Source organism: Thermobia domestica, chromosome 18 (assembly GCF_964235325.1).
Source record: "Thermobia domestica chromosome 18, izTheDome1.hap1.1, whole genome shotgun sequence".
Classification (NCBI taxonomy): domain Eukaryota; kingdom Metazoa; phylum Arthropoda; class Insecta; order Zygentoma; family Lepismatidae; genus Thermobia; species Thermobia domestica.
The window spans coordinates 138604707-138624192 of record NC_137471.1 but is presented as its reverse complement, the minus strand read 5'-3'; the positions used below and the strand labels follow the sequence as shown (position 1 = coordinate 138624192).

The 19486-nt window shown below is 35.4% G+C and overlaps 1 protein-coding gene across 1 annotated transcript in view; it reads left to right on the top strand.

Annotated features, from left to right (window-relative positions):
• Nhe1 (Na[+]/H[+] hydrogen exchanger 1) overlaps nucleotides 1-19486 on the top strand; it is an 84195-nt gene that overhangs the window by 8515 nt on the left and 56194 nt on the right. The window contains exons 4-7 of the mRNA XM_081747138.1: nucleotides 3709-3767; nucleotides 7801-7884; nucleotides 10513-10614; nucleotides 16218-16396. Coding sequence (XP_081603264.1) covers nucleotides 3709-3767; nucleotides 7801-7884; nucleotides 10513-10614; nucleotides 16218-16396 — 424 coding nt within the window. The remainder of the gene's footprint in view (nucleotides 1-3708; nucleotides 3768-7800; nucleotides 7885-10512; nucleotides 10615-16217; nucleotides 16397-19486) is intronic.

The following is a 19486-nucleotide window of genomic DNA, read 5'->3' as shown; positions in this document are numbered from 1 at the left end:
CATGACTGTCAAAATATTTTATTTACAAAACAATAAACATTAAGAACATGCATTAAATGTTACACACAAATACAATAAAAATGAAACGTATTTGAATTTGTGTTCTCATAAAAAGCCAGGACTTAATATGGATAAAGGAAATTTTGTTAAATAATGGAACGTCATTATGAGTAGCTTTATTAACGCAAAACTGTACAATTTTCAGTCGTAATGATAACCATATGCAAATTGTATACGTATATTTGTACCAGTATGTTTATTTGGTTGAAGGCTTACTTATAATCAACGAAATATTTAATGAAGTAGTTATTGCATACATATTTAAAACGTAAATTGAATCGTATCCTTTTTAGTACAGTATTGAAAGTAAGTAGAATATTTTTTCCTCACCGATCTCTTGTAGAAGACTGCAATGTTTGTACTCGAAATTACTGAGGGAAACGAGAAAATGTAGTATAAGGCTCAAATATATTTGTGTCTATTTGTCATTTTGATTTGTGTAAAATTTGAATTCTGAATATTTTGTTTTCATACATATAACAACAGGGTATTACAAAAATGTGTAATAAGAAACAAAAATCGTATGGACCTGTGCTCAAAAGTGGATAGTTTCGGAGTTACAGGGTGACGAAAACATGAAATAAGTGAACTTCAAAAATTCATATTTCCACGAACTACTATGGGCCCTGTCGCAGTTGGGTCAAGACATTACTGAGGAACTAGTGCGTCACTGTGAACTATTCAAATATCCATATTTAAGAATGCTCCAGTACTTGCATACCAATTTCTAAAGAGGTAGGTGGAGAGTGATCAACTTCCAAACAATCTCTCTAATAATGATTGTGCAAGTACCAGAGGTTCTGAAAAATGGATATTTGGATAGTTCACCTACCAGTTTCTCAGTGATGTCTTGACCCAACTACTATCCGTTCTATAGTAGTGGAACTATGAACTTTTTGAAATTAATTTTTTTCACGTCCCCCCCCCCCTACTATGCACTTGCGACCACAGGTCCATATAAACTTTTTCTCATTTTGATGTAAGGGATCTATGCCCAAAATATTGCGATAAATTTTTGAAACACCCTGTATTTTGAAAGTCCTAAAATCCTCGGTCAAAGAATTCAATGAGTCAGTTCACCTGGTCATCTTGGAGGCTTCTAAAAATTATAAAATGTGCTTATGGTCCAGACAGCAACGAATAATCACTACTAAGAATGAGAGTATCGTTTTCAATTAGTGTACGATTTCTCAGATCTAAAGGCAGTGACGCTCGAAAAAATGTGTGTTGCATATGTAGATCCCAATGTTTTGAATCAAGGAAGAAGTTGGGGCCGCGGTGGCTCAGTGGTAGAGCGTTCACCTCTGGTGCTTGGGGTCCCGGGTTCGATCCCAGCCCCCACCAAGTGAACTTTGTGGTGGACAAACACCGTATGCGTGGGTTTTCTCGGGGTTCTCCCGTTTCCTCCCACTTTCTTCATTCCACCATTTCATTCATTACTCATTATCACTGTCTCCTTTAGCCTAACCGGCATAACCGTGGGACGTAAAACTCAAAATTTCATTTCATTTTCAAGGAAGAAGTATATACTTACTTATATATTGTAATACGTCAAAGTACTTAGCTAATAATGATCAAAATCAATCTTTCCTCCAATATTTCTAGTGAAACAATCGATTACTTACTCTACCTCACAAGGAACCCTAGGTATCTATCAGAGCCCGATTTTCACGAAACTTTGTATATAGAGAGAGTATCTAGGGAAACTCGCACAGCCAAAATTGTAGCTGCAGAGTCCAAGATGTTGGGACACTAGGGCCCTAGAAAGATCAAAAGTGGAACGTCAGTACAGTAAGGACATGGTGAGAAAATGCACGTTTTTCTTTAAAACTATCATTGTAGCGACACGAAATGAGCATACATGGATACGAGATGATCAATATGATCTGTTAAAAGTTATAAAAAGAATATCCGCCATCTTGAAAGATGCCATGTTGAAACTGGTGTGATTGGTGTAAATGAGAAGAGGGTCATCCAATGCATTAATTTTAACGTAAATAGTCACAAAAACCGGTTGGTTGAAATTTTTCAAGTTGACTACGATTCGTTCAAGGTTAGATGAGATGCTATTGGGACCTGGAAAGGTTTGTTAGCATCAGTGTTGAGCAATGAATTCATAGCCAACGGTAGCTCCAGCTACCAAAATTCGTCTTCCAGGTGTGAGGAGGATATGCAATATATGCTAATGAAAGAAGGAAACAGCCGATTTTCTTACACATCAGATTCTTTATAGACGCGAATTCTATAACACACGAAAAGTTAAAAAGTGTCTGATTGGACCTCCTGAAAGGTACTCGGAATATGGACACAGGATTGTCTAATCACAGCAGGCGTCTGTGGTACAACCTATGTGATCCGAGATGATAATACCGACCTCGAGAGTTAGTGGCTGTTCTAGGAAGCGGACTGGGCGGCGTAGTGGTTAGTGCATCGGCACGGTATGCCGAAAGTCCCGGGTTCGAGTTCCGGTCCACTCAATCACTTTTTCACTCTTTGTGTAATATAGTATGCAATAATTTCAGTAGTATCTGCAGCTTCTTGTACTCAATAGTTTCTGGTAACATTGCTTTTGGGTGGAAATAAATCATACACTAAGAGAAAAGAAAACACACTGTTCTTATCTATTATATAAAAGAGAACGCACAAATCCTTTGTTAGCTCATCACGCTAATACGGCTGAACCAATTTCTTTCATTTTTGGGGGGTTATTAGGATTTGGACCCTAGATGGTTTTTATCATATCACTTTAATTTTTAATTACCAGTGTCTTGAGATAATTGACCATTCAAGTGTCCATAACGTACAAATCCTTTGTTAGTTAATCATAGGTAAAAATAAACGTATTTATATGCAACCCGCATGACCGTGTCACTCGGCGGGTTAACATAAATGACAGGCGATATAATGTTAACATTTACTGCAAGCATATTTCACGGGTATTAAACACATGAGATATGGAGTTGTGCATTTAAATTTTCATTTCAACCCAGCGAAGCGGGTAATATATGCTAGTTGGTAATAATTATTTTACGACTACCTTTTAAAGAAACTAAAAAAAAAGACGTTCAAAAAGACTAAATGATTTTATCCGAAAATATTTTGGACGGAATGACTTCAGGGGTACAGAGTAGCTCAAGACACTGATTACCCTGATGAACCACTCCCTATATTCCCATTGGAAATTCAGATCGTTCCCACAATGCAACAAAAGTGACTCTGTGATACTACCGGCTAGAGTAGTAACTAATTGGCAGTAGCTAAGTGTATCATTGGCTAACTCTATCAGACTCACTCACTCTAAATGATTTGATTCGTTCTTGCTTTAGTAGTTCATAGTACCAAACTTTCTTGAGTGGCGGCGCCACAGTCTACAGTTTCAGAGGGAAGAGCAGGTGAAAACTCTTATACTATATTATTACTTTATGGCTCAAGATATGTCGAAGAACTCTTTCTTTTACCCCTGTGTTGCGATGAGTACTTCTACCATACTTTAAAATACACTTTGTGCACAAAAAAAAGTTACTTTGTGTATAATTATTGAAATGTGTTGCCTTTTTTTCTTTCTTTCATATTGTTTATGTTAAATGAATAAACTGATAATTTTGTTATGGAAATATTAACATGTTGATTTTTTAATTACATGTTTAGGTGCTTTGATTGGTTTGGTGATCAATTTGATGTCAAATCAGAATATAGCGAATTGGAGGGTAAGTACGATAATTATAATGTATACCATACTTTACAGAGAAAATCTTACCACAGATAATCTTCAAACTAATTGAAATCTTAAAATAATAATAATAATAATAATAATAAAAATCGTTATAGCTTAAATGTTTCACCAACTAGATTGTCTTGAAAAACTAACAGGTGTGTATAATTGTAAATGTGTTACGTGGTTTTGTTTTTTTACAGTTTCTCATGTATCTTCGTATTCATATTTACCTTAAATAACCCTCCCGTTCCGAAGATGTCAGCAGGTTAGTTATTAGAAGTGTTAAGGCTGTTGTAACCGGCCAGTTATAAACTTTTCTATTTCTGTTGTACCTTGACTTCATATTTAATATTAATTATCAATGAAAATAAACAAAACAAGGAAAAGATACCTTCACATAATTTCAGATCAGAAATCTATTATAAAATGTTAAAAGTTATTACGTAATTTTGTCTGCAATTCGTTTTATGTGCCAAAAATAGTTTAACTTGCATAATGAACTTCCTCATTACGTAAATCTTGCGTTGACAAATTTAATCGTCTGAACCAAATTCCATCTTGTACATGAACCCGATTTTCTGGGTTACTTTTTCGATAACGTAGTTCTACGTCATAAACACGGGCATTTTGTGTAACAACCTCACCAAAAGTAACAGTATAAAATCTCTAGATACTTCCGGGATAGCATGGTGTATTATCAGATGTTATATCGTTAACTGTCTCAATGTAACTTAAAAATTAAAATCACACTTTATCTTCAGACTCCAAACATCATAGTCTGTACTACTTAAAAGTTAAAAAGAGCTCCTTCGTGGCTAAGCGGTTAGCGTACGCGCCTTTGGCGCGGGACACCCGGGTTCGATTCCCGGCGGGAGCTCATGTGGTTCGGATTCCACGTTAATCAGTAGGTCCACGTCTCATATAGCCTCGCTGCTGAACGGGACGTAAAACTCAAAATCAATCAATCAATCAACTTAAAAGTTAAAAAAAATAATAGTTTCATCAAATAACAAACTTCTCTGTAATCTCCACGATATTAAGTACTTGTGCTAAAATTGCGCCTCAAATAACTGTTGTGGAACAGTAACTGGAATAAAAAACGCAGTTAAAAACTCTGTCAACTGCCAAAAATATCTCAACACATAAGACAATTCTCAAACAGCACATAACTAATCAAAAACATTAAGTGAGTCACACTTTTAAGACTTGTATCTTTGTATTCATGCCTAGAATTACCAAAATTAATTAATGTTATGTAACTCTTCTATCAGAAGTATAGAAAAAAGTTGGTTAAGTTAAAATACAAAACCTCTCGCAATACACCTCAGTTAAAATTTCAAGTATAACCCTTAAACATAACCACACTGTAAAGTACGTTTACATTTCGTGTAGTTTGAAGATAATCGACGGTACATATTACTTATAATCATAATGTGCTTTTGTTATACAAGAAATCTCATCTTTTTGCAACTCTTAGCAGAAGCAACTAATTGAAAAATACGTAACAGTGTAGTCATGTAAATGTGACAATGTCCGGAATTATAAAGTGAAAGAATGAAAATGTAAGATTGGGCTGGACCAAGGTCTCGGGCGTACCATGGCGTTATGTTAACTAGTCCTCTCCCGTTAGGCAAGGGAGAAAACTGCCCATATTATTTTCTCCCTTATGTTTTAGATCAAACGATTTATACTACAACTGGTATTTGTTCTAGTTGGACAAACACATGGACTACTTTGAGTGAATACTTGCAGTAAATATTAGATAGTTGAAAAAAATTGGTTGTTGGATTTATTTCCAATATACATATACATACAGACATACAGAGTGGCCAAGATAAAAAGAGGTCCCGTGTAATACTGAACGTAAAATTTGCAACTTTATGATTGTTGTTATCTGTTAACGTTAGTGCGGCGCTCGAGCGGGGCCACGTAATGTCGAGCGGCTGTTAGTAATCAGTACTGTGTTGTTAGTAGTCAGTTCGAAGGTGGTTGTGTGTGTGAATACCTTTTTCAATCGAACAAAGTGTGTTTAATGTTGAAACTTATTTTGCATGTAAATCGTTTAAAATGTTAAGTGAAAGGTTCACGATAAAATATCCAGAGACAGCTGCTCCTACAAAAAATGTTGTGCAAAAATTGATCACTAAATATAGAGCAACAGGTTCAGTCGTTAATGCCAAACGTAACCGTGGAAAGACAGTTTGTTCGCCGGAAACTATGGAACGTGTTCAAGAGAGAGTATGGTAAGAAGTCCATGGAAATCAGCTAGACATTTATCTTCCCAACTAAACATCAAACGAACGTCATGCCAAAACACGTGGAAGCAGTTACATATGCGAGCGTGCAAAGTAAGGGTCATGCAAACATTACAACCAGCGGATTACGCACAACGACAACACTATTGTGAATGCTTACTTATGCATATCGCTGATGGTTATCTCGATCCAAATCTTTACTTCATGATAGATGAAGCATGGTTTCACCTCAGCTGGTAACATGAACTCTCAAAGCACACGCTGTTGGTCAACAGACAGTCTCAAGAAACACATGTCTCTGCATGATTTGAAAATCGGCATTTGGTGTGCAGTTTCAGGCTAACGGAATTGTAAAAATGATTCACAGCGTAGCTAACGAAGGAAGAACGAGACTGTGCCATTTTTCAGCAAGAAGACAATACGGCGAATACTTCACGGTTTTCAATGTAATACGTCCATGAAGCTTTCGGAGAAAAACGTACAGTTTCCGCAGGTTTATGGCCACCCAGATCTCCCAATCTGTATATCTTCGATTATTATTTGTGGGATAATTTCAAGGGTAAAGTCTACAGTAACAATCCGCATACAATCGAAGAGTTGAAAACAAACATTCGCAGTGCGATTGCGGAAATCACACCAAATGAATTGACAAAAGTTTCCAGAAACATGTTGAGACGTGCTGAGTCGTGTATCGAAGTTCATAGTGGACATTTTCAGCAACTCTTGTCAACTACTGACCTAGTGAATGTTAAGTACGTTGTTCTCCATAATAATTTACTATTCTGTAATCTGTATTTACAATAAACGAGTTATAACACATGGGGCCCCTTTTATCTTGGTCACGCTGTAGTATTATATCATTTATAGGGCGAAAAATGTAACCAGTTGGTATAATTGTATAACAATTGAATAGATACACAGAGTGCGGAGCGCCAGGAAGATGCATAAGAAAGTCACTTTCACGTACATTTTAATATTGATTACGTAAGACCAGGCACTGAATAACTGTTACTAATAACATCTGATTTATCCCCATGTTTGTAGAAATTCTACTGATATGTTGAATAACTTAAGCTGCATCCATCTTTAGAACTAAAAGTAAAAGTACGATTAAAATTTTGTGCAGTAAGAAGTTTGGGTTATAGGAAGGCCTGTGGGAAAAAAAAGTAGTAAGAAAAAAGTGTTTGCTGTAAGAACGAGAAGGCGGAAGCTTAAAACATACACAAAAGCCCATTCTTTCTTTTTCTTTCGACTGTCAAGAACAAGCCTTAGGTGTCTGAAATATTAGTAGAACCTAATATATATTTTTTGCCTTTTTTGCTTTCTCATTAAATATCATCACCGCTCGTAATACTATGATATTAGCAGAATATCTACTAACATTTCAATAAGGACCGCGGTGGCTCAGTGGTAGAGCGTTCATCTCTGGCGCATAAAGTCTTGGGTTCAAACTTTGCTCCCGCCAAGTGAACTTTGTGGTGAACAAACATCGTGTGCATGGGTTTCCTCGGGGTTCTCCCGTTTTCTCCCACTTTCTTCATTCCACCATTTCATTCATTTCTCATCTTCACCGTCTCCTTTAGCCTAGCCGGCATAATCGTGGGACGTAAAACTTATAAATTTCATTTCATTTCAACATTTCAATGAAATTGGTGTATTTTTGATATTGTATGCTTTTTTTAACTTATGTAGAGACAAATATTGTAGCTTATTTGAAAACTAGCACAATGTAAGGTGTGATTATTTATTGGTATCTCTTTAACATTTCAGAAAGAAGAATCGTTTTCGCCAACAGCATTTTTCCTTGTGCTTCTCCCTCCAATTATATTTGAATCAGGATATAACTTACACAAGGTAACATATGGAAACTGGTTTGTGGTCGCATTTCGGGAATATACTTCTACATAAGGCTTATGCTTGAAATGGTTGCTTTTGTTGGATTTGTAAATCCCTTTACTAATTATTTATGGTAGGCAGCGTCCATAAAGAAATTATTTAAAATGAATTTTAAAGGGTCTACCTGGTTGCAATGATGTGAACAGACTTTGGGGGAGATGGATGAAATTCAGCTCAAATGTAGAAGAAACTATGTAGATTCTATATCTCAAAAGCAAATTGTCCTAAAATTGGTGGAATATAGTCAAAAAGAACGAAACTAACATTAATGTCAATGGAAAATCAATTATTAAAGAAATGAATTCGTCCATATATCTCAAAAGGAAATGGCTAATTGAAAGCTTATTGCAAAGACACAATGAAGAGCTTGAAAACAATGTATAACACGTAAGGTAAATATGAATAAAACATAAAAGTCAAGTTGTTTGAGTAAAATCAATAATAATGATAAAGTATACGCATCTTCTGCGAATTACCTAGGGAGACCCATGCGGAGATTGCGTGCTTGTGAAATATCTCACATCTGGGTTTGGAATCTCCAGACTCGATTTAGCATGCAACTTTTGACCTGATCACATGATGCAATCTGGTCCTTATGGCAAACCGGATAGGCCCTTTAACATAGTAGAAGGAGGCATGTGAATTATTTCTATACCTTACTTTTTTTTTTTCATTTTATGTGGAAATGTTGAGTTTGAATAAATATTAGTGTACTTCGGAAGAAAGAAAAATATGGTTCATCTTATTATTAGTGATCTTATTGTACAAGAAAGGAAGATCTAGTTGAATCTAATTAACGTGAATGTAGTTCAAGTGTTGTACAAAAAAATTGATAAATTTATTGGAAATTAATGATAAAAGGAAAACAGAGATTGAAGAGACATTTTATGATTATACCATACTCTTTTATTTAAAAATAAATAAAGTTAGGTAAGTAAGTAAGTAAGGTAGATAGGTAATAATAATAATAATAATAATAATAATAATAATAATAATAATAATAATAATAATAATAATAATACAAAAATGTTAACTTTAACATCACGTAGTGCTAAATATAAGTATTGAGTGTTAATTTCGTTTTCAAAGTTGACGCTGCTCCAGGTCAACCACTTTCACCATGTCACATTGTACAGTATTGCTTCAAATCCTGTTACACAAAATCAAATATTTCTAAGGAAGTTTCAAATAATACCATTGCCAATATTCACACATATATTTCTGAGCAATAAATGAAATTCGACCAAAATAGATCTAAAATATACTTTTATATGATTTTGGGCCCAAAATATGACCTAACAATAAAAGTGTGGTTCAAGTATGCATTTTCCAATATTTTCGTACTCACAAGAGGCAGAAAGAAATGTGCTTATATTTAATTGGACAGTAAAGAAATAAAATAAAAAATGCTAAGATAAAAATATGAAATATCTAAAATCAGAGCTTTTATTCTAGGATCTCATGTTAAACAGACTTTACGAAATTAACAGCTACTACTATTGTTTCTTGGAAGAAAGTTGAGGACTTTTCCAATAGCCCTCTGTAAATTGCGTATTATAATTTATCTCAGTAATCACGTATTATAGTTGTCGAATTCTGCTATATTTGACGTATAACTTCTTATCTTTTGTATAAGGTTAGTGGAAAATGTAGTTTGCTTGCATGTGTAAAGACAAAAGAATATAAAACTTGAGTGTTTTATAAAATTACGAGGGCGAATCAGAAATTAAGGTTACAAGACTGATATTTTTGGACTTTCGTCTGTTATAAGGGAATGAGGAGTGTGCGGTAATTGTAATACATGGAGCTGGCAACTGTGCAGTTTCAGGCGCTAATTGTAGGTAAACATAAATGGCGATTCGTTTTGAAATTGGTCTTGCGAAGAAGTCCGCTCAGATATTCGATTCTGTGGGCAAAACATGTAACCGCGGCTAAAATTCACAATCAGCTGGTAGAGGATTACAGAGAGACTGTAATGTATCGTCAGAATGTGCAGAATGATTTCAAAAGTTTACGACTGGTAGAGAAAATATTACCGACGACACGCGCAGTGACCGACCCAGCATGGCATCAACAGATGTGAACACAGCTCGCGTGGGGGAGCTGATTCACGTTACCTGCTCCTGCACTTCAAGGAGCACCTCGGAGACCGTCGCTTCGCTTCAGACGAGGAGGGAAACACTTCGTGACAATGTGGCTGAACACATAAGGACAGGATTTTTACCAGGAAAGAATCTTCAAACTCATCCCACGATACGAGAAATGCCTCAACCGATATGGAGACTATATCGAAAAATAAGCTAATGTATGTACTGTGTTGGCTGTATTGGTTGTATGAAATAATATATACATGTTTTACTGCAGGCTTTGTAACCGTACTTTCTGATCACTCCTCGTATTAAAACCCTAAAAGAAAATTAGAAAATAAAAATGATAAAGTTGCGTCATATACATTATATTTCCTTGAGTTCATTTTGTAAGCAGTGTTAGTGAAGTAAGTAAAGTAACGATGTGTAATGTTGCTTTAAGAGTTGTGTATGACAATGTTATTAAATGCTTTATTTTTCTTTTCTTTCTTTCTTGTAGGGTAACTTCTTTCAAAATATTGGATCTATCTTAGTTTTTGCAATTTTGGGAACCTTGATCTCAGCATTGGTGATAGGAGGTGGAGTGTACTTGCTAGGTTTGGTATGTACTTTTTCATAAAATAATATTGAGTACATGAACAAGTGCATCTATGTTAGGATTATGATCTTAATTCATGCGTACGAAAAACATGTTTTAAAAGTATTATCCTTAGTTCTTTTTCTGAAAGCATATTATTAATCGCACAGATGGCAGTCATCGCTGACGTTACCAGAAACAGATAGACAAAAAAAAATATTTCAGGCTTTAAATTTGAATGGAAATTTTCGTTAAGATTTTTACTTTTAGGGGACACATGGCGTAGTGGTAGCATGGCTTCTGGTGCACGGAGTCCCTGGTTCGATTCCCGACCAAGGAAGTTTGTAGTGGACAATATCGTGTCCGTGGATTTTCTCGGGGTACTCCCGTTTCCTCCCACTTTCTTATTCCACCAATTCTTTCATCTCATTCACTTGCTTTAATCATTATCTCCCTTAACCTAAAGGGTATAATCGTGGAACGTTAAACTGAAAGATTTTCATTTTAGAATTTAATTTCTTTGTGTATGTTCAAGATAGAGAACGTACTATATGGGGTACCTTCTTCCTTCCTTCCTTCCCAAGAACGCTGAAAACTCATCGGGACATCACGAGTTGACGAAATCATTAGCGAGATATCACTAACATAAAACTTTACACACACACACACACAAAAAGAGGATAAAGTAAACTTTACATAAAAGTCTAAAATATCCGGGTTGTGAACTAATTAACACCAATTTCTTATCTTTCTAAATGCATGTTTGAAAAGAAACACCACACTATGTAGAACAAATTAGCAAAATACTCGTTCTTCGCACGGGGAGAATTTCATTTTGGACATAAAGGGCTGAATTTAAGTTTAAACGGCATCGGAAGTGTCACTGTTCATCTCAGCGACCCCGAAAACTACGGATTCGGCACTAATATAGATCGTTTTTGATCATCTCTATCTCCCCCTCTCCTACGTTGCACCGTCAAAGTGAAATGATAAATACCATCCCAGGTCCGAACCTCATCTATGTTGAATATTTGATCGAGATCGGTCGAGTGGTTCAAGAGGTATGAAGTCACAAACATAGTCACTTTCATTTTTATATGTATAGATTACATAAAGTGAAGTCATAGTAAATGAAATAAATAACCTACTTTTTTCACACTGTATCCTTTAAAGCAGTCATTTTCAGTTTCCGAATGTATGATGTAGGAATTGGTTGGTATGATCAGAATGAGAAAAAAGAGAACAGACTGAGCAAGAAAGGGGAGGGAACGAAGTACGTGGAATCGAATAAAATAACGTTGGTAATGATACAGAAAAAGTGAAAAAAGTGGATGACTAGATCTGGACTCGAACAGAGATCATGCCGATGCATTAACCACTATGCCACCTACTCCGCTTCCCAGAACAGCCATACACTCTCTCAGTCTTGAAGTCAGTGCTCTTTACTTAGACCACATGGCTTGTACCACAACCTAGCTGTTGTGGTTGGACAATACAGTGTTCAGCACCGACTTCAAGAATAAAAGACTGTATGACTGTTCTGCGGACTGGGTGACTTAGCGGTTAACGCATCGGCACGGTCCGCCGAAGGTCCCAGTTCGAGTCCCAGTCCAATCGTCCACTTCTTCACTCTGTGAATTATTGAATTGGTACCTACAGAGGATTTGGTCTGTTAAGAATCCGTTTGTTTTCTCCTTTCATTAATATACGAGGGTCGTCTAGAAAGTAAAAAACGATTGCGCATCCCGCGCGGCACCGACCCCTCCACGACTGCGATCGCATGCTTGGTAGTTAGCTTCTTCCTTCACCTTATTGTGATCCGAATCGCAATGCTGTGCGGTCACGCTGCTTGTTTTTGCAACGATTTAAAATGGCGATACCAATCGAAAAATCCCGCCAAATGTGAAGTACGGAGTGTCCTTCGTTTTCTGAATGCGAAAAAAGTTAAGCCTATTGAAATTTATAGGCAAATAAAGACTGTTTATGGTGATAGTGCAATTAACGAGTCATCAGTGAGGAAATGATGCATTATATTAATCAAGGAAAGACCAGCGTGCATGATGAAGATCGAAGTGGGAAGCCATCACTTGTTACAAAAGAATTGAAGGAAAAGTCGAAGAAAAAATTCAGGAAACCGACTTTTCATTTGATCACGTTTGATTTTCACTTATTCCGAAACTTAAGGAGTTTTTGGGTGGGAAACAGTTCGCAAACGATGAGGAACTCAAGCAAGCAGTAACAGCCTGACTCAAATCATTGGCGGCATTGAATATAACATCGGAATTGAAAAATTGGTTCTACGTTATAACAAGTATCTTGAAAACTATGGCTGATATCTTTTGTTTCTATTTAACCATGCCAAAACGTTCTATACTTTCTGGACAACCATCTATAAGGTTGGTAATGTTCGCTTAGTCATGAATCCATGGCCGTTCTAAAGACGTAAAGTCAATGAAATTCAAAGAATGGAGAAATATCTGATTGAATTTTAAATGTGTGAAGTCAATGAAATTCAAAAAGTGGAGAAATATCGTGTTGAATTTTAAATATGTGAAGTCAATGAAATTTAAAGTGGAGAAATATCCGATTGAATTTTAAATGGGTGAAGTCAATGAAATTTAAAGAGTGGAGAAATATCTGATTGAATTTTAAATGTGTGAAGTCAATGAAATTCAAAGAGTGCAGAAATATCCGATTAAATTTTAAATATGTGAAGTGAATGAAATTTAAAAAGTGGAGAAATATCCGATTGAATTTTAAATATGTGAAGTCAATGATATTTAAAGAGTGGAGAAATATCTGATTGATTTTAAGTATGTGAAGTCAATGATATTTAAAGAGTGGAGAAATATCCGATTGAATTTTAAATGTGTGAAGTCAATGAAGTTTAAAAAGTCGAGAAATATCTGATTGAATTTTAAGTGTGTAAAGTCAATGAAATTCAGAGTGGAGAAATATCCGATTAAATTTTAAATATGTGAAGTGAATGAAGTTGAAAGAGTGGAGAAATATCGTATTGAACCGTGAATTACACTCTGGTTTCTGACTTAACGTACCGATGCACAAGACCGTTTTGAATTTGATTTCATTTCATCCATCTTGGCTCTGAAACCATAACTGAAATAATTAATACATTTCTAACCAGAGTAGATACTTATTTATTAAAATTAAAATAAGTCGTAACAGTTTTAATAACGTTATCTTCATCAGACGTTAACTGACAGAAATATCTTGGTAACATTAAATTAATATTGTGGTTTATTTCTTTTCATATGTAACAGTCAGGTATAGGTATTGTTATAATTCGACGTATAGTAGAGTTTGCTCTTTAATAAAATCATAAGTGACAACAATAGGGGAAAGTGAAGGCTTAAAATGAACAATATAACTGTTTATTTAGCTCGTGAAAGTTTACCATTTCAGATTTAGTTAAAATCGAATGAGTTTCATCGACCGCGTACGATGTACACTATTCTTGGGATTTAAAAAAAAATCACAGAATCTTACGTTGTATCATTTATAACGTTTTTCATATAATAAACTCGACTTATTATTATCTATTATATGTTCATATCCTAACTATGTATAAAACTACATGAACTCACTCACTTACTAACATAAAAGAACGGGTACTTCCGATTGATGCGGAAAGTTGAAATTTGGCATGATTGTAACTTTTCTGGACTAACCCACAGGAAAATTGCCAAAAGTGAATATTTTTTAAAAATTTTTAGATCTAAAGGTGGGATGAAGAAATTCCCTATGTTATTTAAATGGCTCTTTTTGGACCTATAATCTCATGTTTTAGGTACTTTGAACTGGAATAAAAACTTGAAATTTGGTATGCTTTTACGTTTTCCATAGGATTATTAAACAAAATCACTAAAAATTAAAATTTTCAACTTCAGTGGGGTTTTGTGAGCAATTGAAAAATCATCTTCATTTTATTTGAGGCATCTTCTACACCCCTGTTGGACACTTCCTTTAGGGCTACAATGATTAAATTTGGCATGATTATAGCTTTCCGGGACTAACCCACAGGCAAATTGCCAAAAGTTAATATTTTTAATTTTTATGGGGTTTAAACATGGGATGAAGAAATGGACCTCGTTTGGACATATAATCTCATCTTTTAGGTACTTGGAATAAAAACTTTAAAATTCGGTATGCTTGATCATTTTCGTTAACGTTACCTAAGTAAATCACTAAAAATGAAAATTTCCAACTTTAGAGCGGTTTTATGGGGAACTGTTATTTATATGGGACATCTTCTACTCCGCAAAATGTTTAGACACTTCCGGCAGGATTAGAATGATGAAATTTGGCATGATTGTAGCCTTCCGGAACTAACCCACAGGACAATTGCGAAAAATGAATATTTTTAGTTTGTAGGGGGTCTAAAGGGGGGATGAAGAAAGGGACATATTATTTAAATGGACACTTTCTTGTGGTACAAAATATTTTAGGTAGTTGAAATACGGAAAGAAACTTGAAATTTGATAGAATTGTAGGCTTAAGAGTGGGAGGCCATAGGCCGAGCAAACAAGAAGGTCTGGGAGCGGAGTAACCAGCTAACCAAAGACTAGTCACATTGATATAAAATTGGATTGCATTAAAGGCTATAGCGCATCAATAATTATTGCATTATCCTTTTCTATGTTTATAAAATTTACGAAGTATTGAATGGAAGGGCAAAAGAACATTATGCTGTAAGCACAAAGAAGAAACTTTTTAAGGATGCTCATAGGAGTCTAAATTTCTTCATTTCATCATACAAGCAGATTTATGAAACTTATCTTTAAAAAAATAAAAGTCAGCACAAAACTTTACTTACAAACCCACAGGACTTTACTCTACCTTTCTATGTAATCGCCGTAGTTCAAGGCATTTGTTATAACGTGGGACCAGTTTTTCAATGCCGATGTTACACTTATCTGTCGCCAAAGATTTGAGCCAGGCTTTCACTGTTTGCTTGAGCTCTTCATTGTTTGCGAACTGTTTTCCACCCAAAAATTCCTTAAGTTTCAGGAATAAGGGAAAATCACTCGGTACCAAGTCAGGGCTGTAAGCAGGATTACCAAAGATTTCCCACTTTAGACAAGTGATGCCTTCCACTCCGATCTTTATCATGCACGCTGGTTCTTCCTTGATTAAACATAATGCAACATTTCCCCACTGATGACTCGTTCATTGTACTATCACCATAAACATTCTTTATTTGCCTATAAATTTCAATAGGCTTTACTTTTTCAATAGACGTTCAGAAAACGAATGACACTCCGTACTTCACATTTGACGGAATTTTCGATTGGGGCCACCATTTTGAATCGCTGCAAAACAAGTAGCGTGAACGCACAGCATTGAGACTTAGCCCACACAGGTGAAGGAAGGAGCTAACTGCCGCGCACGCGATCGCAATGGTGAGGGGTTCGGCGCCGCGCGCGATGCGCAGTCGATCTGTACTTTCTGGACGGCCCTCGTATATATATGTTCTATTATGTTATGAATCCGTTTAGTATTATAATCTTCTATTAAATACTACAACTTATTTCTGTGCTACCAGTAGATGTATTTATTTATTGTTAGAAATATAGAATAAGAATGTTTGTATTATTGTTGTCTTTCAGGCAAAGGTAGCGTATCGTCTTAGCTTTGTGGAGAGTTTTGCATTTGGTTCTTTGATATCAGCTGTAGATCCTGTTGCAACTCTTGCCATTTTTCATGCCTTGGATGTTGATCCAGTTCTTAACATGTTGGTCTTTGGAGAAAGTATATTAAATGATGCAGTGGCAATTGTGTTGACAACGTAAGTATTATTTGTATATACACAGTGAAAGGAACTGCTCAACTTTAGTTGAAAATGTAGGGACAAAATGGGTACTCATTGAGTTTTTTTTTTTTTTTTTTTTTTTAATCGGATGATTTATTTGATACGGAAAATGTTATATTTTTTCTATGAACTTTGTTATAGGTTATCAAAAATCAAAATTTTACTAACAAAGTAGGGTCAGAGTGCTTATTGCGCAGGGTTGATATGTTTAAAACAAAATGTTTAAAACAAGTGTTTAAAACATGTTTAAAACGAGGGCTGTTGTTTTATTCAGTTTGTTTTAAACGTTTTAAACAAAATGTTTTAAACGTGTTTTTTTTTCGATGGTGGTTAAACATGTTTAAAACAACTAAAATATCAGATTGAGTAAGTTAATTTAATTTTCTAACAAACAACCCAACCTCCGCAGGATTTGTGCATGGAGTAAATTACAAGCAGAGTTATATTCTTATTATAACAGCAATTACTGAACGAAATTCTGCACATCAATGTGCGTATAACTAAACCAATAGAAATCCAAATGAAGTATTTCAACATTTCTTAATTTCCAAGAATAACGGAGGTTAAACACACTATAACAGTTACACTATTCTAAGATCCAAATTCACAAATTCAAAACTTGGGTATTTTTTGTTCACCATCATTTCCATAATAATGAAGAGTTCTCACATCATAAGCTAGAAGAAATGCTCTGACAAATACAATACAACTCATAGAAAAGAGCAGTGACTAGCATACAAGGAGCAAATGACATATTTTAACTAAACAGTTTTCAAGATACATCTCTATCTGCAACATGAGTAGCTAATAATGATTAATGTCTACGGCATAACAACACAATTAACTCTAGACGCCCGCCAGGGATTTTAACAAAATGGTAGACTCTCACGTTCGGGGCTCTGGTGACCTCCCTAATTATCACAGTCATGAGTTATACACCATTGGAAAGCTTATAGACCACAAATTCCAATGAGGTAACATTCGTGAAATTCCCGCCGTATTCGTAGAAAAAGAACAGACAAAAAAATCATTAAAAATATGAAAATATTGACTTTGCGGGGCCCTGGCAACCCTTGCAGCCACTCTACGCTGGCAAAATGATGAATATGTAGGCCACATACTTGTGACAATAATGTAAGAAATGGTAGCCATTGCTGCCATTGCGTAATGAATTCGTTTTATGTAGGAATATTATATATGCGCAGAAAACATTCATTGAAGTAGACATTCTCTCCCCTCCCCCACTAGTACCACGTCCATATGCAAATCATTTTTGGTGCACACATCATGTATACGAACAAGAATTATGCTTCTAGACCACTTCAGTGAAATATATCTTGTGTTATATGGGACCGTCCCGAAAATGAATGTAAATTAACCAAATTTGACCCCCTCTTCCTCTATAAACAACAAGTACACATACAGGTTACTATCATGTAGGGGACTATTTCATTGCTTCACATACCAATTTTTATGGATGTACCACAAAGGGGGAAGAAATACCCGCTAAAACCTGATGAAAAAAATTTGATGAAAAATTAAGAAAACGAACTTCATCCTCCCTTTCATGGCCGTACATACGTACCCCCTATATACATAAAATGCAACTGACGGAAAGCTTCATCCCTCAAAAATACTTTGGTACCAAATCATCTTTCTAGCTTAATTAAGGATTGAGCTATTGATGTTTGTTGTAAAAATAAATGTAATTTACGTCAAAAACTTAAACTCCATAAATTGGCTAACTTTGCCCCCTCCCTTTCCCCCCATATAAGCAAGAAGTACAAATACGCGATATTACCATGTAGTGGCCTACTTCATTGCTTCATGTAACAATTTTTATGAATCTATCCCCCAAGAGGGGGAATGGCCCCCAAAAAAACTGTTGGAAAAAAAAGATATTTACCCTCCTCCCCTATACATAAAATGCACACCAGCAAAGCTGCATCTTTCAGGAATAAATTGGTACCAAGGTTTAAGACTGAGCCATTGAGATTTAAAGCCCTCCACAGCAGTTGCGTCAATGGGCGTTTAAAGATTAAGAATGCAGACGACCAGTAGAACGTAACACAAAGAAACTAAACTACATATTCCGTGAACGGAGATCAGGAAAATCCTGACTTCTTTCTTCGGAATTGAACATCTGGGCGGATCAGGATTAGGGAAGTTCCCGAAATTTAATCTAGCGGTTGAATATAGATGGCAAGCAATACCTAAGAGTGTAAAAATGTAATATATATGCGTATTTAGATTATTGTTTTAAACAAAATAAACATTTTAAACATGTTTTTTTTTTTTTGTTTAAAACAAAGTACTTTGTTTTAAACGTTTTAAACAAAAAAAAACATGTTTTAAACATAAAAAACTTTCTTTTTGATTTTTTTTTTAAAAAAACGTTTTTTTTTTCAACCCTGTTGTTGCGCAAATCCATGGAGATATAGCGTATCTGAGATAGCACGATGAGATGTAGAGATCACCAAAGTTTAAGGTGCTATGGACGATATGGAGAGGAGCTAAGAGTCCTGGAACTTGAAGAGTAAACAATAGCATATAATGGGCAGTATGCAACTTGAAACTGAATATCTTGAAAATGGCTAGAGCAATCGGAATGAAACGTTAGAAACTTAATAATACCACAAAGGAGTAAGGAAATGCTCCTGTTGCCATCCATAAACAGTGTTGCCACTTACAATAAAATGTATTTTCCTGAAATGGCACTATATATTAAGTAATACAAAATTTAAAAGTACTAGTAAGAAAGAAAAAGATAGCAAAGCCTGGTGCCGCAGTGTTGCAAACTATGGACACTATATCAAGGTCAATGGGGAGAACCGACATTATCCCGGTTGAATCTTGTATATTTGCGACAATGTGCAACACTGCGGTCTATGTTTTACATATGTTGTGCAACATTACTAGAGGGTACGAAATATGCAGTAAACCTACGTAGTGAAATACCCAAATATTAATGGCAAATTAGGCCTAACAGTACGTTTCACTCACCTCTTCTCATCTTCATATGTACTTTTTTAAAAATTATGCTTCTTGGGAACTACATATTCTAAT